General features: G+C 47.6%; 1 protein-coding gene and 2 long non-coding RNA genes across 7 annotated transcripts in view; all 3 read left to right on the forward strand.

The window, feature by feature from the left end:
* The first annotated feature begins 1,133 nt into the window (after positions 1–1,133).
* On the forward strand, positions 1,134–9,491 carry LOC107316555. 3 transcript variants are annotated; one of them, XR_001556429.2, is made up of 6 exons: positions 1,134–1,279; positions 1,360–1,410; positions 1,510–1,634; positions 1,740–1,900; positions 2,770–3,046; positions 3,607–4,013. It is a non-coding gene; the product is annotated as an uncharacterized LOC107316555 (long non-coding RNA). The 3 variants fall into 3 exon arrangements; XR_001556427.2 differs by lacking the exons at positions 1,360–1,410; positions 1,510–1,634 and having other exon boundaries at positions 1,142–1,279; XR_001556428.2 differs by lacking the exons at positions 1,360–1,410; positions 1,510–1,634; positions 2,770–3,046; positions 3,607–4,013 and adding an exon at positions 4,020–9,491 and having other exon boundaries at positions 1,150–1,279.
* Positions 9,492–16,201: 6,710 nt separating this feature from the next.
* On the forward strand, positions 16,202–19,728 carry LOC107316569. Its single transcript, XR_001556449.2, has 2 exons — positions 16,202–16,250; positions 16,988–19,728. It is a non-coding gene; the product is annotated as an uncharacterized LOC107316569 (long non-coding RNA).
* Positions 19,729–23,037: 3,309 nt separating this feature from the next.
* Positions 23,038–25,197, forward strand: part of KLF7 (Kruppel like factor 7) — a 58,542-nt gene continuing 56,382 nt past the window's right edge. For 2 of the 3 annotated variants that reach the window (XR_001556442.2, XM_015868207.2), the window contains exon 1: positions 23,040–23,423. Coding sequence is in view for 2 of the 3 variants with exons in the window: in XM_015868207.2 (XP_015723693.1) it covers positions 23,322–23,423 (102 nt within the window). In the remaining variant the exon portion in view is untranslated. Of the gene's footprint in view, positions 23,424–25,197 lie in introns of all 3 variants that reach the window. The other variant, XM_015868211.2, reaches the window with a different exon arrangement.

Consider the following 25,197-nt stretch of genomic DNA (forward strand, 5'->3'; position numbering starts at 1 on the left):
CCACTCTTCTGTGGGTCAAAAGGTTACTGGAGGCTGATAAACATTGCGAATAAGTGAAATAACTTTAATCATAATCAGAACATTAATATTCCTTCCCAGACAGCACTGTCCTGCTGCTTTCTGCCGGTTGCCCTGAGCTGCTGCTGCTGCACCAGGGAGCTGCATGGCTGTGGAAACCCACTTGCAAAGGACCGGGGACCTGCAGCAGCAAGGAGCCCCAAGCGATGCCCCATGCACCTTCCCTCCTCGGTATCTGCTGCCCGATTTGTGAGCCAGGCTGGGTTCGGCTCAGCATCCCATGGCCGACGGCCTTGGATGCGTTTTGCAGCTGTCTCCGCTTTGTACCAACTTGAGTAAAACCAAGAAAAAGTGAAAAGCAACGAAGCTGGCTCCCACATTGTTCGTTTCCAAATGAGATAGCAAAGCTGCTGCTCCAGTCCGCAGGGGCACCGTCTGCCATGAGTCAGCAAGCAGCCAGATTTACTGCCGATTGATTAAATTAGCATTTGTTACAAGCCAGAGAGGGAGGCAGAGGGAGAAATCCTCTTCACGGCTCTTGAATTATTTATGCCCTAGAAGCCTCCGGCGCAGGCTGTTATGTATCCACACAGGGACTTGATGGGACCTTGTCGTGCCCCATGTCCCCCGACAAAGTTCGGCAATGGGGTTGCCCTGTGTGCATGGGTCCATCACCGCTACGCCACTCCAGAGGGCATCTTACTCCCTTTGTTTTGGCTACGGGCTTTGTTGTCCCCGTAATGGAGTGATGGATGGAAGGGAAGCAGCACTGTATTTTAAAAGCCCTGCATCCAATAAGTCGTTTTTTAATTGTGTCAGAGTGACTGTAGGTTTCTGCAAGAAAGGGAAGGCAGTGCTGGTTTTGCTCCCGCTCCCTTGGCAGGAGGCCAAACACAGGGAAAACAAAGCTGAATTCCCACCAATTTGACGTGAGATCTTTTTCCTAGGCACTGATAATTAATCTGGATGGAGTCAGCCAGGCGCTCTGAAATCTCGGCGCAGCCTGTGTATAGGAAATTGGTAATCACAGCCTGAACCTCTGATTAACCATCTGAGGCAAGTGTTGGGTCAGCTGTGGGAGCACAGGTGAAGGTGATTTAGCTGTGCTCCTGGAAGGGGTGGAACTTGACTCCACCTCTCCCAGATCCCATTTAAGGGCTGACCACCACTAAGACAGCATCTCTTTTTGGAGACTTTTCCTTTGTGGTGTTTGGGTGACCAGCCTCAGCATTTTCTATTTAGATTGAAGGCCTCAGGATTGGTGAGTTTCTCCTATAGATAATCTTGTCTATCTATTATACCACCTTTATTGTATGATCTCCTGTTTTCTTACTTTACAAGCCTGTCTCCAAGTGCAGCACTCAAGACTTGAGGCAGTGGGCTCAGGATGTGGTGAGTACTGGAGCACATGCATTCTCCTGCAGGGATTGCTGGGCTATGTGTGGCTGCTGGGATGAGAGAATGCAGTGATGCTGGAAACATGTCTTGCAGGCAGGCTGCTGAGCAGGCAGGTTGCGCTGCATGAGAAAATCTATGCAAATCTGGGCATGCAAACAGCCAGAGAGTGAGGAGCAGGGCCACGGGTCTTTCATTTCACTGCTTTGCCTGACTTAAGAGTAAGCCAGACCTGACCCATACAATACTGCTGACCACAACATCCATTAATTTGCAGAGTTGGTGGCTAGCTTGAGTAAGAAATAAGGAAACTCTTTCTCCTATAGACCAATATCCTTTGTGACAACACCATCAGGATGTGTTTCCTGGCTTGACCATGTGTGAGTCCCACAACCTCATACAAGGGCGAGGAGTGTAGAGCAGAGCGGAGCAGTCCTGTCCCTGGGCAGAGGACTGCCAGCACGCCTGTCCTGGAGAATGAATTCAGGTATTTACTCTCCATGTTATGGTTAGCTATCAGATATTCACAGGAAGAGATAGATGAGGAAAGGAGGGGTGGTTTGGTTGCAGAAGGGCTGAAAAGGGAAATAACTTTTTACAGCCAGTCAATTAAGTTATAAATCTCATTGTATCCAGGATGTATTTAATTTGTTCTCTGGATGTAAGTAAGGGGGAGGCATGCACTTGGCCAGGCTTTGGGAAGCAGTGCTGGCATCCTGCAGGGCAAACACTTAGTCCTGTACCTGGAGTGTTCACCATGGTCCCCTTTGCCTCAGGTTTGCAATGGAATGGCTTGAAATTTTGCAGGGGAAAAAAAGAAGCCTTTGGATATGAAAAGATTGGCTTGGTCAGGCCAAAATCCTCATGCCAAAATAGGCCCTGCTAGTCTGGGCTGACCAGCACATGCTGTTTACTGCCCTGTGTTCCTGTTTGCTTTGTTACTAATGCCATTAACATCCATTGCCAAAGAGGCCAGATCCTTGCAGTAACTCTTGTAACACCCACATCTCCCTGCCACATGTCATCCAGCCCCCTGTCTCACCCAGACAAGCAGCTTTCATCGTTCTCTTTGTGCCCAGCAACCAAAGCAACATCCTTGCACCTTTTCCAAGAAAAGCTCCCAGATCTGAAAGGCTGTTGCTGCAGCTTATTTGCAGTGCTTATTCATCATAGTTCATAACTGCAAGGGGTGAAGGGTAGCAGGAATGTCCAGGTTGGTGACCATCAGGTCAGGAGGTGCGGTTTCTGCAGGTTTGCTAAATCCACCAGGTGTCCGCATCTCACAACTCATGGCAGGAAGGTTCTGGGAAGGCAGCACAAATGTGGATGTTTCAGATCTTTGCTCATCTTCTCCAGGATGTGAGCAAATCCACGTGGGATGCCCCTGCTCCTGTCTGGAAGCAGGACAGAGGCACTTGTGATGATGCCTGTGTTTGAAGTTTGAGATTCCCCGATGCTTAGGCAGCCAGGAACACACTCAGACCTCTCGGTCTGAGCCACCCTTTGATTTCTGCCGCTCCGGTATGATGGATGAGCTCTCATCAGACCCAAGACAACTTGGTCAGGCTCTGCTGGGGCCAGGCTCCTTGTTGACATCAGTAGGATCTGGACCAGGGACTATATTTCAGAGGAGGTGAATCCTTAACTTGAACTGCTTCCTCTGTGGGTGGTGAGGCACTGCTTCTCTGTCCTGGTTTTCTATTCATCTGTGCACAGATGTTCAGCCCATTTTGCAGATGCTGGGCAAAACTCCATCAGGCAGTAAGCTCTCTACAGAGAGTACCCTGCTTCTGGTTCTGGGGTCTTGCACAGCATTGTAAAAGCTGCTGAGTTTCCTCCTCACTCTGAGCTGTTCAGTTCCACAAGAGCTCTATCACTTTCTTCTGGGCATTTTGTTGGCTCCTTGATCCTTACCACTCACCCTGTGCTGATATCAGGGCTGTTCTCTGATCTCACCAAAGGTGTTTACCAGGTTTTATGCAAGTTTAGCAAAGGCTTTTTCTTAACCTGGGGATTTTGTTAGTGTCTCTGTCAACTCTGCCTTTGAAAGCTTCCCTACTCATGCTCACTAATAATTTATTGCTTGGCTTCCTACTGTTCTCTTGGCTCCACCAGTCTCCCTCCTGGTTCACTCATCTTCCTCGTGCAGGTCTGGGAGCAGGAACCAGTTAATATTTGATTTCTTCCCTGCAGGCCACGTCTGGCAGGCATCAGGGGACCAGCCGCAGCCGCCCCCAGAAGCAGCATGAGCTCCGGAGCCAGGCACAGCCCTCCCACGTCTCACTTGGCTGCCTTTGTGCCTCGGGACGCCCGGCCCCTCTCCCCGCCCCGCACCCACCCCCCAAGGGCTGCTTTCCCTGTTGATAATCCATTATCTACATTTAATGCCTCGCTGACGTCCTTCCCTTTGTCTGATGGTGAAACCTCGACCAGATGTGTAGCTTCTTCTATTACTAATGGCAAATCCTTTTGCAATAGCTGGTTGGAAAATGGGGAAACTGTTTTCATGAAGTGAAACATTAGAGTAATTTTCATCCTGCAAGCCTCACAAAGGAGTGGTTTTTATTTGAAATCATTTCTTTTTTTTTTTTCTTCTTCTTTTTCAGAAGAAAAACCAACAAACCCTGTAGTTCAGCAGATGAGTTTGTGTTAGCGCTTTCACCACTAAACACTTCTGCTGCCCCGGTGTAGTTCTTATTACTCTTGTGTTCTGCTTCTGGATTAAAAAAAAAAAAAAAAAAAAGGACCAGTGGAAGGGAAGTGGCACAGCCCAGGTCTGCAGGCTGCCTGATGCCTTGCTGGGTAAGCTTAAGACTTGGGATAAAGCCTACCCTGTGCAGAACCACGACAGCTGGAGCAATGAGTCCTTGCCCAGCTGACAACTTCAAGAGGGTCAGCCACAATGCTCCTGTAAAGCAGAGGTGGAATGGTGTGGCTGAGGATGGTTCAGTTGTTTGAGCAGTGCCCCCAGTAGACTATGCAGTGGGAGTGACTGGGTGAAGAGCAGAAGGCACCCCTTGGCGCAGCGTGTGTTGGTGGAAGAGCAGACAGACAACAGAACCCAAACAAAGCCCTCTAAAGTTTGCAGGTGGAGCCATATCACTGCAAGCTAGGATATAAACTGAGACCCCTAAGCTACGGGCATGCAGGTAACATAGCATGCAGCTCCTTTCTGGAGAGCGACAGCATTAGCACAGCACCTTGCTTTTGCACTTGAGCCTCGTGTGCTGGGATCTGCATCACCTCTTGATGAGACAGATGGTAAGAGGAAATCCTGGACCACAGGAGCCCTGAGCCCTGTCAGCAAAGCTGGAGAAGAACTGTCCTTCTGACCAAATGCTCATTCTCATCACTACAGATGTGTCCATCTATGTTTTCAGATGCAAGCATTAATTTCTGTAGCTAATCAAAAAGTCATTGAGAAATGTCAGTCTGAGACATGTCATCTCTTCTGTTCAATGAACCGTCACTGAAGCTCCCCAGAAGAGACCTGTAAGGATGTGACTGTGCTCCAGTGTGTGTGTGTGTGCTCAGAGCCAGGAGCTGAAGACCCTCCTCGCCTTATTCACAACATTCTTCCAGTTCAGAAGAAACAGCTTTCCCCCCCCCCCCCCCCTTAGTTTTGATCTAATTCAGAAGGATTTTTTGTTTTTAATTTCTGGGTACAATAATGTACCTGTGAACTGGAAAGGTTTATGTTAGAGCTGTGGAAACTCTCATGTCCTGTCACTTAGGAGAAAGAAGGTGATAAACTCATCTGATACTCCGAAGAGTTGAAACAATGGATAGAATATGTGAAATGAAGACATGTAAGGCAGTGTGAGCACAAGACAAGCTAATGCCTGAAAGATTAAACAGGAGGTGGTACAGCAAATGCACAGGATTACAACCACAGCATGGTCCAGGAGGGGAAGAGCAGGCAGTAAGATAAGCTGTGAGGGATGGCTGCTGGGAAAGCAAAGGAAGAAACAAAGCAGTGAAATGTAGGATCAGCAAAAGCCACCCTGGAGCTGTGAGCTATTTTTCCCATGGAAGTAATATGGAAGCTGGGACATGGGACACACAGACAAGGCCTGGATGTTTCCAAGGGGATGTTCCAGCACCGACAGGTTTTGCAGCTGCCAGCTGCACTCACCTGCTTGGTAACTGAAGCAAGTTCCCCATCCCAAGGTGAAGGCAGTAATTGCAAACAAACGCTGCCTCTGTTGGAGTAGCTCCTGGGCAGAGGAACAAAAATCAGGGGTCTGCAGCCAGACCTACTGCTGGCACACAACTGAAGGGAAGAATGGTGCTGCTTCAGAGAGAGAAACGCAGACACAACAGCGTGCCTACTGAAACCCCCACCTTGGCTGCCCATTTCCCACTGGACCCTTCCTGTAGCCACTCTTTCCAGTGGGGCTGTGTCTGGGCACCCCTTTGGGTTTCTTCTGAATTGCTGTGAGGTGTCTGGCTGTGCCTGCCCTGCTGGGAAGGAGCGTGCAAAACCAGTGCATAGGGCTGAAGTCCCTGAGTAAGAGGTTCCCTGCTGGTCATCAAGCTGTAGGGGATGGATGCAGTGCTGCTGGCTGGCACTGGAGAAGGATGACATCATTGCCACATTGGGGGAAAGCTTATCCCACTTCTCCTTCAACCTGCACCTACAATTTTCCTTTTGAATCTCTCTCCAATCCAGCTGCTCCCACATGGGTTACTAATATAGGGCACGCAACGGGGCTTCTCCCCGCTCGGCCTATCCTCATCTATTCAGCTAATTAGCTTGGTTTTGCTGGAGGGGGATGTGGGGAAAGGGAGGGAGAAGTAATGAAAGGGGAGGGGGAGATCTTGTCCAAAATCTGCACTTCTGCTCCATCTTCCCTAATCCTAGGCTGATCTCAGCTCTAATGCCATATGCAGTGCTCTGCAAAAGTGGGGGCATGCTACTGCCCGCAGCAGCAGCAGGTGTTTGAGCAGAATTGCCTGTGCCCTAGGGAAATAACAGCTCCCAGCTGGCCAGTGAGATACCACAGAGCAAACGGCAGAGGATTTGGTTTTGTTTTCCCCTGACCCCTCTTGCAGCACCAGCTCAGGCCAGGCCAGGAATGCAGGAATGGTTTAGGGGTGCATCACTCCCTGGGAGCACCCACCAGCACCAAAAATACCCACAGCCAGACCAGTGTCACGCAAGCAGCTTTATGACTCCTTTAGTGGGGAATGAGTGGTTAATTACCATGTGCCACTGCTGTTAACCTCTGCAAATAAAGTCTAATTATCGCAGATTAATGAACAGAGCAGAGGCACATCCAACGAGCCACTGCTGAGGGTCTTGCAGGGCCACATTTCATCATCTTTCTGAGCACTGCCATCCTGCCTCCTGCACACTGTGCTCCCCTTTGAGCAGGTCCCTGCCACGTTTGTCCTTGCCGTTCCTGGCGGCTGTACCCATGGAGAACCCGCTGCTGGCCAGCACTGCTTTGTACTGTCCCTTGCTTAGAAATAGGAGGTACTCAGCAAAATCCAATTTTGAATAACAGTTTTGAATGTTCTGCCTTTCAGTGCAAGTTATCCATCTCCTTTTCTAGGTTCAGTGGAATGAGAGGTTCCACTTGTACCTGGCTCCCTCCAGCCATACTGAATGATTGGATTGTATACATTTGACTGCAAATATCTAACTGAAAAATGAGATGTGCATAGGCAAAAGAGCACTGCCAGGGCAGAAGGGGACTCCTTTTGGAGGCTGAAGCCCCATTTAGGTGCAGGGGTGTTCCTACATGGACAGTCACACATCAACTCTCGCAGGCCAAAAATCATCCAAATCTCCCATCTCCTCTGGGAAAGAAAAAAAGTCCCTAAGCATGCAGTTAGCTCTCATAGTTGCAGGAAATAGCTCAAAAGAGTCTCACAGACTGAAAAAAACAGATAAAGAGAAAAGAGAGCACAGTTACTGATTTTTTTTTTAAACTCACACCATGTGTGGGGCTGGCATGGCAGCACTCTGGCAGTGTTTGTCAGAGCTGGGTGGCAGGACTGGACCCAAAATGAGGCCTGGGAGGCACGGAGTGTAGCTTCAAAGAGAGAAGCATTAACAAATTACAAGATTTTATGATCATGTTGGGAAAGCCTACACTTCAGGCACCGAAAAAAATAATATAACGTTTTTTTTTACTATTCTATCTTATTTTCAACACTTGCTGAGGGGCTGGTGCTTCGTCTCTTACCCACTGACCAAAGGTATCCTTTCAGATTTAAATCAGTTATCTCACACTCACCACAATGAGCATCACTACCATGCACGAGATTGTTTCATGAAGGCTCCTGTGCTGCCAAATTGCTAGAGCCTCTTCTTGTTGCTCAGCCTGAATTTAAGTTGCCAGTCCCAACTTCCCATGCTCTGAAGCCAGGAGGGATGCTCCAGCAGAGAGAGGAAATCCATACCCAGGGATGCACTGCTGCTGCAACTGATGCCTAATGGCCCTCGCAGCAGAGCTCCAGCAGCCTCAGCTGTGCCAGACTGAACATTTCCCATTGTCTCCCTTGCGGAGACATTGCTGCTGAACAGCACAGAAACGTCCCTGGCCGGGATGTGTGTGAGCGCTTTGACACGCTGCCGCACTGAGAAACCAGCAGATGCAGAGGAAGCTGAATGGGCAAATGAATGTTAAAATAATTGGAGCCACCATTTCCCACTTGATGAATATGTTGCTCAAATTACAGCTCTGCCTTGAAAACAAAACAAAACAAAAACTCCAATGAATGTAACATTAATTTAATAACAGCAGAACTTGTAAATAATGTAACATTCATTTAAATGGTTGCTCATGCAAGATCTCTTGAGAGGAGTGCAAGGGATGCTATAATTTTGGGGATGGGAGGATGAGTTCTGTAGAATGCCACATTTTATTTGTGGTCCCCCAGAAGCATGCGGTTGAGGTGCTGGCAGCCCCCAGCCCTACTAATCAGAGGGACTTCTGCTGAGGGAGCATGTTGGGGGTTGGCTGTGCTGCATACCTTGTGAATGAACAGGGCAAGCTTTCTTTCCTTCCTGCATCAGTCAATGTGACCATTCCCACAAGTCATGTGCATGCAGCTCTCAATACCTAATTCCCCTCTTCCTCCTTCACAATGCACATAATTAAGGTAAAATCCCACTATTTTGGCTTGCTGATATACACCACTCTCCCTAACTCACAGAAGTTACAGCAAAATCACCTCGCTTTATTTGCTTAGGGAAATGCTTTGCTCTGCACTCTGGCAACCCTGCCTGCAAAATGATTTCTCACAAGGAAGCTCATTCCGCCTGCATGGACCCGTGGGGTGACCAGGAGGGCCGGCACTCAGGTGATCCATCCAAACTGATTGGTGACAGCCACTACAAGCACAGCATGCTGCTATGGACAATGCACATGGTTGCAGCCTTGCACATCCCTCTGTGGGTGAGCATCTCTGGGGACGGACCTTTTCCTTCCTCTTCCTTTTCCTCTCCTTTTTGCTCAGCTGTGTTGCAGGATAAAACTCTCTGTTTGGAAAGGTGCATGCATGCCTCCTCCTCGCTAGTCCCCAGCTTTCTCCCCAGCACTGCCCCATGCCCGGCCACAGGGCGCTGGTGGCTCCCACCCCACATATACCCTGAGCCTGAGCAGCACTGACACAGCCCAGATGTCTCCCCACTCCACTTCAGCTCCTATTTGACTATCTGACTTCTCCTTCACCCTCCACCACAAGGTGGAATAATATTCACAGGTACACAAGAAAAGCAGTTCAGGGCCCAGCTCATAATTACTATTCAACTCAGAGAAAAGCAGAACAGAGATATTCAGTCCAACTCTTCGTTCTTTACATTTTTTTTTCTTCTTTAAAGTTGCCCCCCCCCCCCTTTTATTTTTTCTCTGTCTCTTTCCTGCTGTAACAACCTATTGCCAGCATCCACAACCTCCTTTTGCCAAGGACCTCTGGGTTTTTTCCTGCCTGCTTCCTCTGCTTTATTTATTGACATATTCAATAATTCAGAGGAATCTTATTTTAAATGCACAGGGCAGAACTCGCCCCCAGGTTTAAAAAACAAATCCTGTCACGTTTGGCAAACAGCTGCACACAAAGACAGACATCAAACATATGTACCCAAGTATGCAAATTCAAAGAATCAATAGGTGGAGAGCATTCTCTATCTCCATTTTTCATTTGGAAATAGAAGCTCATGTGTAACATCATAATAATATTGCTGTGTCGGTGTCCTTGGGGTGAGAAGTATCCTACAAAATGCTCCCCATGAATAAGCTTTCCTTCCAGAATGAAGGTCAGCCTGCTGCTACGGGGACTGCTCCTGCACAACCAAAAATACTTCATGGAGCACCGATCTGCAGGGCTAGGCTCTAACTTAACGTGACAGCCTCCTCCTCCTCAACCCAGGCATCGCTCTGTGCCAGCTGCGGACGGCCCCAAAGCAGCGGGCACTGAGCTCTGGCCAACCCACCTCCATGCTCCCTGGATGAGCACCTTGCCCAGCTGGGATGGTGACACGTGGACTGAATGTGGATGGATGCCCAGCGCTCGTTCGCTCTCTGGTCTGCACTGAGCCTGTGCAGTAAATTTATTCTGTTCTGCTACGCTATTTGGAAGGTTGCAGCTCCCTTTTTGGTATCCGGAGTGCATTTATATACTTTTCACTTCTCCCGTGCCCACCATGCTGCATAATCTCACAGTTGACCAGCTCACTCCAGCCATCACCTGCCATGTAATTGCCACGGTTTGTTTATAGATAATTGAGAAAGAATTGTAAACGCGCCGAGATGATTAAGATATACACAGCTGGTGTCACCAGAAACCAGGAAAAATGAGTATCGAGGCTGCATGAAAGAGTAGCCTGTGCTGCTTCACAGTGACTCATCTAAGACCGTTATCCTCCAAAGGATGCCAAAGGCAAAGAGCCTGCATTGCAAAACCGCCGGTCTGTGCCTCTGGGATTTTTTCATACATTATCATTTTCATCTCGCTGCTGTCAGTCGTACAATAAATGTGTACATCAATACAGTAGGAGCAAGCAGGAGTCTGTTTTGAAGAGATGTTGGCATTGTCTTATAAATGTCAGCAGCTGAACAACGCAGGGCTCTGTCACCTGCTACCGCTTCTATCACTTCCCTTTTATTAAAAATACATATTGACAATAAAAGCTTGAGCTAAGAAAAAAAGCCCCTCCCCCCAGCAGAAAGACCTTGCTCCGCTCTTCTTGGGAAATCTTTAAAACGTGCCCTGAGATGTGACCTTACACATCTCCTCACCTCCTGTGAGTGCCACTGAAGTATGCTTTTAAAATGTGGCAGCAAAAAGGGAGGCTCCTGCAAGCATTTGAATAGCCAGGCTTCCCAGAGCTGCCTCAGGAGCAAACGTTGGAGCTTTCTAAAATACTGCCTCTTGTCCAACCAAACGCTGCTGCCCTGCAGGGTCCCCACACCCATCCCAGGGGGTTGGGGCAGCAGGAGCAGGGCTGGAGCTGCTGGGCAGTGCGCCCACTGCAAAGAGCCCGGTACCGAGCTGGGAGCCAGGCTGCTCTGAAGGGGATTTATCCCACCTGGTTCAAGTACTGCAGGTTGTACTGGCATAGCTTTCCTATGATGGCAGTTTAAATGATAGGCTTTTTTGGTAAACAGGTAATTTTCTAATTGAAAATTATCTTCTGAAGTGTAAAACCCTTTCCTTTCTAAGTAATGCAGGAAAATTTCAAAAAGCACCCTGTGGAAGCAAAGGAGCTTTATTTTAGCAGTCACCGCCCAAAACCTCAGTATGCACAAAACCTCACAGTTGGACTACAAGGTCTTATTGGTCCTTTCCAACCTTAAAGATTCTGTGAATTTATCTCTTTCTTACCACTTTCCTTCACCAGAAATGGTGGAGAAAGAATGCTGGTGATACTTATTACAGCAGTAGCTGTACACAGCCTGCTGTGCACTACGGACTCCCCCTATCTCCATTATGCCCTGGAGATGCTGCTAGCCAATGATTATGCCTTCAGTTTACACCTGTCTGCACTTCTTTTTCAGCAAACAAAAAGCTGTAAGTCTTGATTCCTTCACAGAAGCTCCAAAGGAAATATGTTGCTCAAACACAAAACGGTAAACATTGCCACATAAATGTCAGTCATCATGAATCTTATCCATTGGCCATTTCTAAACTATCTGACTGCAAGTCTAATTGTTTTATGGTTAGAGAAGCGTTTAATATACTATGAACAGTTAAAAGTTAGCAGTTTGTATTCAAAGTGATTAATGGCACCATATTGTATTTCAATTACGATGAGATACTTCCCCATAATAAACGATGGCAATAATATTCACATTAAGTCAATAAAGAGCATCTTCAAAGTGTGATGTATAAATGCCATTATCACAGCATAATCTGGAAACATCACACAAGTTAGCAATGCTGGTCATAGAGATCCCAGCACCCAGAGGTAGTTGCTTGTCCCAGTGCCTAGAGAGTTTCTCCCCTCTGGAGTGTGTTATGGCCTTGTGCCCTTGGCACAGTGTGACCCAAGCACAAGGTAGAGCTCACACCCTCCCGTGTGGGAAGCAATAGCACATTCCCATCACTTTCAGCTACAACTTCATAAACACCAGAGGTGCTTTCTACAGCCTCACACCCTGGAATACAGACGCATCATCCATTAGAAAGAGAAAAATGTAAAAAATGGGAGGTTATTTTTTCTTCTTCTTTTTTTTTTTTTTAAATATATATTATTATTATTAAGAAACAAGAAAATTAATTGCAACACCAGTGAGTTGTTTTGTCTTGGCATCTTCATTTCATTTTTCTCATTTCACTAAAAACACACTTGGCTTAGATGTCAAAACAAGTGCATGTATCAAAATCAAACGCAGTATCAAACAGCATCTAAAGATAATGATAAATGAATAACTTAAGAACAGTATATTTACAGTTAGTAGAAAATGAAATGAAATGAGCAGGAGCTAGTAAAGCATTCTGATATCATGGAAATGACAATTCTGTCTCTATCAAAACAAGACATTCTGACATTAATGAAACAAAACAGAAAAGCCCAAATGATTCACTTTGCCTTTCTTGTTGGAAATAATGCTCAAATTGACACATCCTCACAAAATGCCTCAATTTCAAAAGAAAAGCTGCACGTGCCAAAGGGAGCTCGCTCCAGCTGGAAACCTCTGCAGCCCTTTCTGCTGAGGGACTGGTGGAGAAGGATCTCCTGGTCATTCTTTGGCACCTCTGCCCCTCTGGTAGGGAATTGGACCCCCTGCCCTAAGACCCACACATTTCCTCCACTCTGTACACATGGGACTTGATGGTCCTCCTATTTCTAAAGTGAAAAGTAAGCAGTTTGTATTCTCACATCACAATGTCATAATGTCACCCCCAAGAAACAAACAACGTACCAAAAATAGCAGCACATCATAGAACTCTATGAAGCCTTTTAAGAAAAATAAAACATCCTTCTTTGCAGGTCAGCTTTAATGTATCCAGTATGAGGATCATGGGAAAGTGTGAAAATCTCGGAGGGAGCCATTATCTGTAGATCACTGCCACAGCAGACCATAAAGGCCTCTCCTGAGCTATTAGAGGCAGTTGCTTCAAGAAGCATTCATCTTGCAATCAATGCCAAGAAAAACAGTAGTGCCCTTTCAGAATCCCTGTGCTTCAGCAGACTCGAGGTGGTCCTTGGGGGACAGGTCCCTGGTGACATCACTGCTAGCCTTGCCATAGTGTTTTGTCTGCAGCTTCAAAAGCACCGCATCCAATGCTGACAGTGGGTGATAGTCCTGACCCGAATGTGCTGTGTGGGGAGAAAAGTGTTGTGTGAGCAGTGACAGCTTCCTTCCCAGATGGGGCCACAGCAACACTGTCCTCGCAAGCAGCTCATCCAAAGTAGAAGAAATACATGCATTAAAAACAGAAGTGCTGTGCTCCTTGGCACACACTCTGTCCAAGCACAATTTAAAGTGAAAATTACCAGTGGAAAACAAGGAAACCTTTGGAGTTAATCAGTCCTGACCCAATTAATGCTCATAATCTAAGTTACCAACAGTATGGAGCTCTCTTCCACACAAATCAAACTCGTAACGCCTACTGTGCAGCTGAGAGATGGAGGCTGAACAGGCTGAGTCTCCAGGTCAACTCAGGCCATGCCTTGATCATACAAAACTTGGAAAAGCGAGGAGCAGTATTATTCATTTCCGTAAACACATGTTCCTACTTAAGCCAATGGGAAACTTGCCATTGACTTCAAAGCAAACCAGACCAAACTCCTGCAGCAGTTGCTCTTCTTAAGGAGAATGACTATGCATCTCCAGTTTTGGCACAATGCTTGCAGTCCTGCCCACTTATAAGGTCATAGTCATGCTGAAAGAGCTGGGGGAAAGTTTCTGCAGAAATACTCTGCTAAAATTCATCACGTCCACTGATGAACAACGTATTCAAATGTGTGCAGAATTCAGTGAATAGGTTCATAAAAATGATTAAAAATACATGCAGGATGGAGTGGCTCATCCCAGAAAGGGGTGAGTCACCATTTCTCACTGCAGTAGGACAACATGCTTGAAAACTGCAAGGGTGCAGATGCTCAGCCAGGTCTTCATGCTCCCCGGTTGGCTCCCAGTAAGCCCAGGTGTACCCAGGGTGGAGCAGCTGAAGGGAGGCAGGCTCATGGCTGAGGCTTTCTCAAGGTAACACTGTATGTCACTTGTCCCAGCAATGCAAGCTCTTGTGACTCCTCTGTCAAAAACCCAGTGATGTCTTTTTGTGTTGCTATGGAGAAGAAGTGATGTCAGAGACAGAAGCAGCTGGTACTATCCTGCTTCCAGGAATTTGAGTTTATGGAGAGATGCATATCTCCCTCTGCCTTCACTTTTCCAAGGCTGTGCATAGTTTCTTAACTCCTGGCTTCAGAAATCAGCATGAATCCAACATACACAACAGCACCTGCCTTTCACTTTACAGAGCTCTGGCAGGAGTGATTACACCCAGCATCTTTACCCGCTGCCACCCACAAACCAGCTTTCAAGGCAGGGGACTACACAACAAGACTCAGATCTTCTCAGCTACCACTTATCACTTGTATTACCTCTTTGTTTCTTTCCTCAGAAAGAAAAAAGCCGCAGCTTGCCTTATGCAGGTATTTACCTGCCATTAAAGAGGAGGGAGGCTATGTTGGCGACCTCCATTTTATTAAATGATTTCCCCCACCCCTTATAAAATAATCTCATAACATTCCCCATGGCTTTAATAGAAATAACCAATTACTCACTGGTGGCAGCAATTGCTATGGGTAGAAAAGGCAGGGATGACAAACTGCTGGCTACCCTGCTGAGCACTGCCCTGGAGGAAATGACAGCTCAGCAGAGCTCTCTCTACTCACAAATTGATGTGGGGAGCAGGGAGTATTCTCCCATTGCAGAAGGCTCTAAGGGAGCAGGTACAGCATCCACAGGCCAGTCTCTTAGCATTAATCTGCAATGTGAGAGAATCCAGGTTTTAGTTGTTTTGTTTGTTTGTTTTGTTTTGTTTTGTTTTCGGGATTCTGACTCACTTTGTGATGATGGACAAAGCTTCATCTCTGTTGTATTTAACCCATCAGCACCAATGTGCAACGAACACCCCAAGATTTAGGGATCTCTCTTGATACCATCGCCTTTTTACCAGCAGCCAAATATCCATCTGGCCCCCTGCACAACACTGTCTGGAATGGTGCAAGATGCTCAGCAGATCTCCACTGACCTTCAAGTGAAATCAAAGGTACAAAAAGCACGGTGGGAGCCAGGCCAAGGACAGGTTTCTCCCACAGTCCTTTCAGCAATCTATAGTGGCTGGGCAGATGTGGGCTGAGCTCCCAGAAGAACTTGGCTGTGAGTGGTTCTCACTGTCTACAGGGCTTTGTTCAAAAGTCTGTCTTCAAGTTGGATTAAGGCTGAGAGATGGAGAAATCCTGGAAGTGCAGTTGGTATCGGGATGGGAAAGGGCTGCCCCGAGGAAGAACTATTTATCTCCTTTCATTTGACATCAATCACCAAACACATGATCTTTAGAAGGGTTAATTCTGCAATACTTATATGATGTCTTTTTGTCACACTAGTAAAGCCATCAGAGTCCAGTTGATAAGCTAGAGAAGAGTTTGGCCTGGAATTGAGTTTGGCTTTGATTCTCACTATTTACATGTGGTTTGGTCACTTTTGTGAGCTGTGTGCTGGTGTCAAGCCAGGTGTTCTGTTCTTCACACACCTGAGCAGCTGCAACATCTGCCTGCATCCAGCATGACTGTAAGGTGAAATCACCACTCAATGTTGTTCTCTTCCACCCAACGCTGTATTGTTGCACCAGTGAAATGAGTCCCTTGGTCGCTCTCAATCACTTGAGGTGTCCCATAGGCAGACATCAATTTAGTAAGTGCCTTGATGGTATATGCCTGATTTGCTTTTGGCACTGGATAGGCCTGCAGTAGCCCGCTTACAGTAGCAACATAGGTAAGGGAAGTCGGCAAGCCAGATCCATAACTTTGGAACCATATCCACAGCAGGTCTCCAAGGTGAATAGCCTCTGGTGTGTTGGATCTCTGTAATAAGGGAAAACTCATCTAATCATTGGTTCACACTGTGAAGGGGTGGAGTGTACTAAAAATTGGTAATCACAGCCTGAACCTCTGATTAATCAGCTGAGGCAAGTGTTGGGGCAGCTGTGGGAGCACAGGTGAGAGTAATTTAGCTGTGCTCCCAGAAGGGGTGGAGCTTGACTCCACCTCCTCTAGACCTCATTTAAGGGCTGACCACCACTAAGGCAGCATCTCTTGGAGATTGCCCCCCAGTGGAGATTGCCTCAGCATCCTAGTGAAGACATCCATATTGGTGAGTTTTTCCTTTTAAATAGCCTTCTGAATATCTGTTACCATCTTTGTTACTGTCTCTGTATCATGTAAGGTGTTACAATGACCCACTCTGAAAAGTGAGCTTAAAGCCTTGATGTTCATTCCTTGCACTGATGGATTTCCTTGTTAGTTTACACATCCACACATAATTGTGAAAGCCACATCTTCAGTGGCTTTTTGTAAAGATTAGACCTTAGAGAGAAGCTCCAAGAGGATGTGAAAACAGCATAGTAAGAATCTTGCAGCTTCCTGCTGAAGACAAGTTTTGCTTTGAATGAACTGAATTTCCTTAATTTGTGATGAGACTAGAAAGACAAATGCAGAAATGCTCTGTATCTCTTGCTTTCTGAACAGTTCTCTCCTCTGCATGGCACCAACTGGCAAGGGAATTCCCTGTGGTGCTTTTCTTTGCTGTATGTGTTCTGTGCTGCAATGACAGCTCTTCTAAAAAGGGCTCTTGCTGGCTACAGGAAAGGCAAACCAACACTTTGTTTAGTGCAGTGTGTATAATAACACAAACCCTGGTTACAAGCTGCTGAACAGTTCTAGTAATCCTTCCATTTTATGGTAAGGTTTTCTACAGATTTCCTGAATGTAATCCAACTCAGTCATTTAAAGGCCACCAACCCAGAGATTCCTCTTAGAAATGTCTTTCTCGTGTCTAGTAACAGCTGTTTGGTATCTCCAATGGTACTGTATCTTACTGTCACACTGCAGGTTGAAGCAGTGGGTCAAGGAGCCTCAGCCTCTGCCCAGGGCTGGCACCTCTTCCCAAGCAACCCAGAGGAGGAATCCTGCTGCTTTCAGCAATACCACCAAGATCACCAGACCACCACTGCACAGGAATGCACAATACCATGCTTTCAGGTATGCTTCTCTGGGCTGAGGGCGACCTTCTCCTTTCCTAGCAAAAAGACACCTTTGTCCCCAGGCCACTTTTAACCAGCGGCGTTGCAGCACTGTTTGCAACAGTAGCTCAGAAGCTTTCACAAAGTATCCATAAAAGGGACACTTCCCATCAGGTGGGAGCCATGAGAGTCCAGCCTGAGCAGACATCCAAGATTCAGAGGTCTTCTTTGCAGCTCATTATTATTTATTATTTGTACTGTAGAAGTACCTAAGAGCCTACTAATATGATCAGAGACTGTTTATGTCAGATGCTGAACACTGACGGAATAGCAATGATAACTGCCCTTGCAAAGAGGCTCAGAAACACACAGATCACTTTGGGCAGAAGGCAGAGGTCTCTGTTTTGCTTCTGTGTGTGCTGACCTTTCTCATCCCCAGAGGCTGGAAGCACAGGTACCGCTAGAAATTTGAGGACAACTTCACACCTCTACTGCCAGTTTGCTCTTAGATGATTTATAGATTTGTAGAAGGGTCTGGAGGGCAAGAGGAGTGAGAAGGAGGGTTACACAGCCACAACACTTTTCTGGAAAGAAGGACAGACGAGTGGTAATGGGTCCAGGACTTGAAAGACAGAAAGCTTCAAGGTCAGAACTAGATCAGGTCTCTTCAACTATTATTTCAAACCTTCCCTTGAAGCATCAAGCTTTGTTTTTCAGCTCAGCCCAGAGAACTGAACTACTTATCTAATGGTTCTGCTTCAGGATGGCATGTCTTTCTTTCCCACTAAACATCTGCATCTGGCCATTGATCAGCTTGCAAAGTCCACCAAGACTGCTGGATGCCCTAAGTTGTGATTATGGGTTAAACCCATTCATCTCTAACCCTGGAGGGTGCTCATTATCTGCCCTGCAATTAAAGACATTGCATTGTCCACAGGGCACTGAATTTAGAAGGGAAAGGAGTAAACGGTGCCTGTTTTTAGGAAGGAGGAAAGACGCAGAAACCTGCTGTGCTTCGTGCTGGTCGCCTTTTCTATCACTGGAGATTCAGAGAGCAGCTCACAAGTCAGGAAGCACTGCAGCCATACAGACCTGGTGCAGAGATGCAGCTACCCTGCTCCACATCAAGTAGTGCCACGTGCAAAGCAAACGCAATGGCTATATATGATACAACACTCCCTCCCAGCTCTAGCAGATGCCACAGCTATGCCAGCTCCCATGGATAGAGACAGGAAGGGAGATCGCTTCTGCACCAGTTGTCCTTGCTTTTGGGCTGCACCTGCCAGAAGATGAACTGTATTCAGCTTTAGCTCTAGCTTAAATATTTCTATTGAGATCTACCTTCTTGGCAATGCAGAACAGGATCATAGCACCACAATTTGCATCTCTCTGATGTCTCTCTGTCCTCAGTTTTTTGTGTTGCCCTAAGGGGCAACAATAAGCATCCACTTATGCTTTCCCCTCACGGATACTGCAAAAAGGGAAAGCTCTCCATGCACCAAGAACATCTGCATTGAGAGGAGCTGTTTGAAGACTGGATCGTGTGAAAGAGTAAAAAATGCAAGGAAGACAGAAACACACACACACACACACACACACACACACACACACAGACGCTTGTGAGTTAAGCCTGTCTCCTGCTCCCCAGTGAGCCTGTCTGGAGAGGAGCAGCATAGAATCAACATGCTGGAGAAGTGACAACAAAATGGTGTGTCCGTGACGTGGGATGTAACCTACATATTTTACTCCCCATGCTATTAGGGGAAAAAAAAAAAGGTTCTTCCTCATGTCCTCACTGTACTTCCCCAGGATGAGCTGCTGAAGGGAAGAAATGGGATCTTCAGCATCCTTCCTGGCAGTATGGTTACGCAGTTTGGAGAAGGTTTATAAAAAACTAGGAAATGTGAAATACTGAACTACTTTTCAGCTCACTGAAATTGTGCTGTGCTGTTCACACATAGGAGGAAGATGTGGGGCCAACAGCAGAGGCTGTTCTCTAGGAAACTGAGGTCTGAAGCTGGCTCTAGAGCTGTCCCATTGCATCTCTGGAAGCTTCCTCCAGCCATTCCACCTGGCAGCTCAATACCACCGAAATGAGCTTGCTTGCTTGGCAATAGCTTTCTGCACCCACTCCTGGAGAGACTACAGTGCCAGTACTCCTCTTCACTTTATGCAAGCAGCTTCACAACCACTAACAGCTTATTTTCTACCTGTGTGAAGGCACAGCCTCTTCCTCCTCAGAATGGACGCTGACTGAAGGACCAATGCTTTTTAACAGCCTTGTTGCAGGCTGTAAGTGCAGGAAAGCTGTGTTAACCCTAAAAATCTAGTGGAGGAAAGGAACAAACACAGATGGCAGGACACCACACATGTGACAGTAGAAAGAACCCATAGCCTACCCACCTAGAACAACTTGCTCCTGCTGTAAAAAGTGCTTCTGTATTTTTCCCAGCTATGAAGACCATGGGGTTTAAAACCGAATCCTGAGCTGCGTACGAGAGATCTAAGTATAACTGTTTCATTGGTACCAAAGGGAATAAATTCAGAGAAATGCATAGACTGATATACAACCATATGGCTTTATGGCACTTTGTCACTGTCCAGTTTAAAGCAATGAAGCAAACAACACCATAGAATTTCCAGCAAATCAGCCTTCCCTGCAGGGTCCCCATTATGCACACCCTCACTGTCACTGCTGGGGTCAGCAGGGCTGGAAATATGGTGAGGGAAAGCAATCAGACTGACCAAGATTGTGAATCTGTGTACAGTGGTGTATTGCAGAAATCCAGCTAAGTGCAGGGGGCAATTCTATGCTCCCGACGGGGAGAGGGCAGAAGACATTATTGCCGAAGGTCCTGTGGCAGGCAATGAGAAATTCAAGCTCTTTCCAGTAAACACCTCTACTCTTTCTTCAAAGGAGCAGAAGGAACAGGGGAATGTTTTCTTTCCTTTCACAAGGACTAACCACTCCCATGGCCCTGTAATGCCAAGAATAGAAGCTTTTCCCTCTTCCCAGATGTCAAGACCCATTACTGCTATGGTATGGTCAGCCATACCACCCCCTGCATCTTCCCAACATTTCAGCAAGTGCAGCAATGATAGGTCTGGGGCTGTCCTAAAAAATCCTCCTACCAGCCAGGCTCTTTACGTATTTCAGGACAAATCCACGCTAGGGCTGAAATGTTCTCCCTTGCGCTTTCTGCAGGTCCAAACCTGCACACTTTATCTCTATGTTTGTGCAGACCTCACTGCCTTTAAGCCCAGCTGTGTGATTGTTGTGCTCTGCCTCCGTGTGGGATTGCATTGCTCTCTAATGGGTGGCATGGTTGAGCCAGAGCAGGGAGAGTGGTTATCTGCCAGGAGTAAGGTCAGTGCATCCTGGAAAACAAAGGACTATGGCAAAAATTGCTTTCCATTACCTTTGGGATAGCACAGGTATATGCTACCCCAGATTCTGGACTGAGTGTTACACCCAGTGTATAACCACATTCATTTTTTGTCCAGACTTTTCTTCTTCAGACTTCTGCCAAATGATAACCCCATTCTGCTTTCTCGACTGACCTCCAAAACAGAATATCCAAGACAATAAAAATGCAATGTCTGCCTGGAAACCACCTGGGCATGCAGCCAGATCCATAGCCCAGCTCTTCACCTCACGGCTCACAGCCAAAATCCTGCCCTCAGACAATTCCTCCTGTAGCCAGCAAGAGCAGCAGACTGCCAGCTGCTCACTGATCCGGCCATCAGTTATAATGCAGCCGGGTACAGGCAGGGATCTTTGCTGGTGCAAAGAGTTGGTTCCACCGAGAACAGCCTTCACTCCAAGGGTGGAAAAGAGGCTGTTCCTACAGGGGCCTGCCTTCAGCAGGGAGTTCAAAACTGACAGACAGGAAGATTTTAAGTGATTATTCAAACCAGAGCTCTTTGGTGGCAAGAATATGTGACTGTCACGGCAGAGGGGACTCCTGGGCTGTCTGCACACAGCAGACAGAAAGCTTGCAGGTGCAGAGCTTTCCAATAAGCCTAAGCACGAGCAATCCACAGCTCACACAGGCCACTGTCCTTGCACCAGTGTTAGAGGGATGGCTTGGCAATCAGAGCACTAAACAGCCTACTTAATCAAAGGGTAGTTATGCTTAGCAAGGATAGAATTATAGCACCAAAATGTTTTTCAGCCACAGGAATTACAGGATTTGAACATAAAGCGTATGTTTAAGTAACTCGTGCCATAAATCTTTACCGCTTTTGTCCTGTTTCCTCGCCTAGGTCAGAGACAGCCTCTACATATGCATATGGCCTTGTTCTGACAAGCTCTTAAGGAGTGATGCTTTTTGAAAGCTTCTTCTGAAACAGCTATTTCAGTGCAGGAGCTGTGCTACAATACCCAGGTACTGCTCCTTACCAGATCTGACCACCGTAGATGAGTTCTCTGCTCTTCAAGGTGTCCCAGAAAGGCATCGCTGTGCCAGCTTGAGGCATGCTTGGAATTGGTAACGACTGCCTGGAGGACCTTCAGCACCGCTCACTGCGCTAACCTTCCCTCTCCTCTTCCAGCCAACATGCGCACTGCCACCTTTGTGGGTGTATTTATTATTCACATCTTGCTCTTCCGCAAGGATGAAAGTGCTGGAGATAGCCTGGCTCGAAATAACCAACAGTTTCTGAGGAGCAGTGTGAGAAAGGGGCATCCTTCTGAGCCAGCCCCAGCGTGTGCTGAGCATGAATCCAGGGGTCAGAGCCTGCATCCACACACGTGTTTCTGTATAGGTGAGACCATTTACTTGAATAAACACCCTCTGTGCACCCTCTCCCAATTACTGCAGAGCAGCTTCACTTTCCACTTGTCCTCATGTTGGCTCTCTAAAGGAGGGTGTAGTGCTCACTGTGCTTTAAAAACGATGGCAGTGCTGCCCATCAGCAGCTTGGGAAACACGTGCCTTAGCGCAGCCATTGTCTGAGCAAACAGCTTTATTCTCAAAAGCATTTTTCAAGCGGGGGCTTCTGTAATCGTTAACACGGCCTCAATCTTGGAAAAGGCAATTTGTCTTCATCACCACGAAAGACAATATACCACCAACTAATTAACACTGATGAGCTTTGCAGCCTCACGTTCTGCCATCAGGACACGTAGGATGAGGGTGCTGTCAGGGCCCAGCACAGCGGGTGCTTGATACCCCAGTCATGAGGGGCAGTGAAGGCACACAGTGAGCCCTCAGTGAGCGCTACACTGTCCCCTCACGAACAGCCTCACAGGCCACTCTCTTCTTCAGAGGCCCCCGACATGAAGGCGGCCGCCTCCCCGTCCAGCCGCCCCGACCTCCCCCTCACGCCCAGCAGCGGGGAGTGGCACAAGAGTGGCTCAAGAGAGGCGGATTTCTGCTGAAAGCGGCAAAAGCCGCGAGCCCGGGATGCATGAGGAGCCCCGAGCCGTGCGAGAGACCGAGCCGTGTGAGGAGCCCGGGCCGTGTGGGGAACCTCGCACCGCCCCTCGCACTGCCAGCCCCGCTCGCCCCGCCGCCCCCTTATATAGCGCCCTAAAAATAGCTCGCCGCGCGCCGCCCCGCGAGCCGCGGGGAGAAGGCGGGAGCTACGCCGCCGGCCAATGGACGAGCAGCCTGCGGCTAAGCCCCGCCCCCAGAGCCCTCCTCGCGCTCCCATTGGGCTGCTGTGACACCGGGTGCTACGCGGCCCCGCCCTCCCCGCCCCGCCGTTTACCCTACATGGTCACGCGCTGCCTGAGTGGGCTACGGCGGGGTGGGCGGGGCGGCGGGAGGCGGCGGGCGGGTGGGGGGGGGGATGTCGGTCCGGGTTTGCTGAGGGAGGGTGAGAGGGAACCGGGCGGGGGGGCCCGAAAATAAAGCGGGGAGGGGGCGGGGAGGGCGGTGCGAGCGCGCATGGCCGCGGTGGTGGGGAAGGGACGGGGACGGGGACGTGCCCCGGTGCGGCGGGCGCGGGGTGCTCGGAGCGAGGCCGCCTCGGCCCGGCCCCGCGTCCCTCCGCGCTGACCGCCCGCCTCTACTCGCCTATTTTCTTTTTTTTTTTTCCTTTTTTTTTTTTGAAGTGTGACTGAAACAAAACAAAGCTAAAGGGACGCTGGATCTATCATTGGTTGCTTTTCCTCCTCTTTTTTTTATGATCCCCAACACCCCCCTCCAGAGCAAACAAACACACACAAAGCAGAGCAGGGGCCGGCCGGCAGCAGCATGGATGTCTTGGCTAGTTATAGTATATTCCAGGAACTGCAGCTTGTCCACGACACCGGCTACTTCTCAGCTTTGCCATCCTTGGAGGAGAACTGGCAGCAGGTGAATGCTTTACGTTACTCCTGTAAATCTCTTTAGTGCAGGCAGTCGGTGCCTCGGGGCTGCGCTTCTGCCTTTATTTCAGTTTTTGTTCTCTGATTCAGGGTTGCTTGTTTTCCTTTTGTTTTTCATTATTATTTTTTGTCCTTTTTTTTTCCCTGTACGTCTCTCTTTTTGCCACCACCAGCTGAGCAGCCCGTGCAGCGCTGCCTGCCCGCAGCTGTCCGAGCACCTGAGGCCCGGTGACAGCCACCAGGTCTGTCTTTGTCACCACTCCTGCTTTGATTTCCTTTCGTTTTTTGAGCTTAGTTTTTCATATATATATATATCTATATTTATTTTTTATTATTATTTTTGTTCTTTTAAGTGAAGCTGATCGCTTCCAGCCAGTGCTGACAGCCGGCAGCTGGTGGAAACGGAGTAGATCATTCTTATTTTCAGGTAATTAGTACATGTCAATAAAAACCTTAGCTGAAAGCAGAAGCGGGGGCGGGCAGGTGCATGGAGGCAAAAGCTTTGAGGCTGAATTCTTTAAGCAGGGTGCCCTGCTTATATACTCGTTTGTATTCTTTTTCTCTTTTTATTTCTGGAACATGAGGAGAAGTGCACGCTTCTTGCTGTGCCTTGAGACAATGCCGCCTCTGGCTGGTTCCCATCAACCAGTGCCTTCTGCTTACAGGCAGGAAGAATCAGGGTACTTCTAAAGGTGGAAATCGAGTATTACAGATGCATTGAAGTGATGACTGGTGACAGAAAGGAGCCGTATAAAATTAACGATGAGCCCAAATGCATAGACCTATAAAGAGTTATCTGCCAGGGTAGGGGAGGAAAAGGAAGGCAGCATTCCTGCCTGTAGCCCTGTGTGTGGAGGTGATTTTCTGGCAGAAGTGACACTCCAGATGGAATCCTCTAAACTGGTGTCTCTTTAACAGGAAAAATGTGCTCGTGAGTAAGAATAGTGGAGTGTGGCTGGAATGACATGTGGTGCTAATGCCACGCACAGACCATGGCACCGTCAGCTCCGAAATAATGGGCCACTGGGTTTTGTCTCACGAGCACTCGTATTAGTCTTGGCTACTGTAAGGGCAGTGTGTGTTAGTCCTGCAGCAAGTGACAGTGTGGAACACTTATTTAATTTTCTATACAAGTATTTGTGCAGGGAGAAATGTGGCTGGTCAGGCTGTAGCTTTGTCATCTAGCTGTGCCGTGGCTGGATCTTTAAAGGTTTGCCCTAGTAAAATTGTTTTGGCTTCAGCTTTGTTTGTGCACACACCTAAAAGAGGTTTACCAACAGCTATGTGTGAACACATCCAGGATTTAATGTGCAAAATGACCGATCCAACTTTGCTTTTTCCTCCAAGGGGGTGGGGATGCTTTTGGTTATTAATATTCAGCTTGACATCCATAGTGGTCACATCTGCTTTCCTTTCATAATTTTAACACGCTAATTAAACTGAAGAGGTTGATATAATTTCATAAAAAAAAATAATAATAATTTCATAGCATCATTGTTGTTAGATTGGTTGCATATTAGTAACAGCCAGGGAAGACCAGAAGGAGATAATCTGTTGACATAGCCAGCATGCTTTAGGCAGTACTGTGTGTGATACTCTGTCTCCTGCTGCCTTCTTTTATGTGTGGCAGAGCAGTGGTTTGTGTGATAGGGAACAAAGTACCTACCCAAGCCTACTTGTAGTGTTGCAGAATTTAAATGTAACGCTTTCCTCGTTAAACCCCACTGAATCTCAGCATATTTGGAAAGCAAAGCTGAGAAAAA

Source organism: Coturnix japonica, chromosome 7, assembly GCF_001577835.2.
Source record: "Coturnix japonica isolate 7356 chromosome 7, Coturnix japonica 2.1, whole genome shotgun sequence".
Lineage (NCBI taxonomy): Eukaryota > Metazoa > Chordata > Aves > Galliformes > Phasianidae > Coturnix > Coturnix japonica.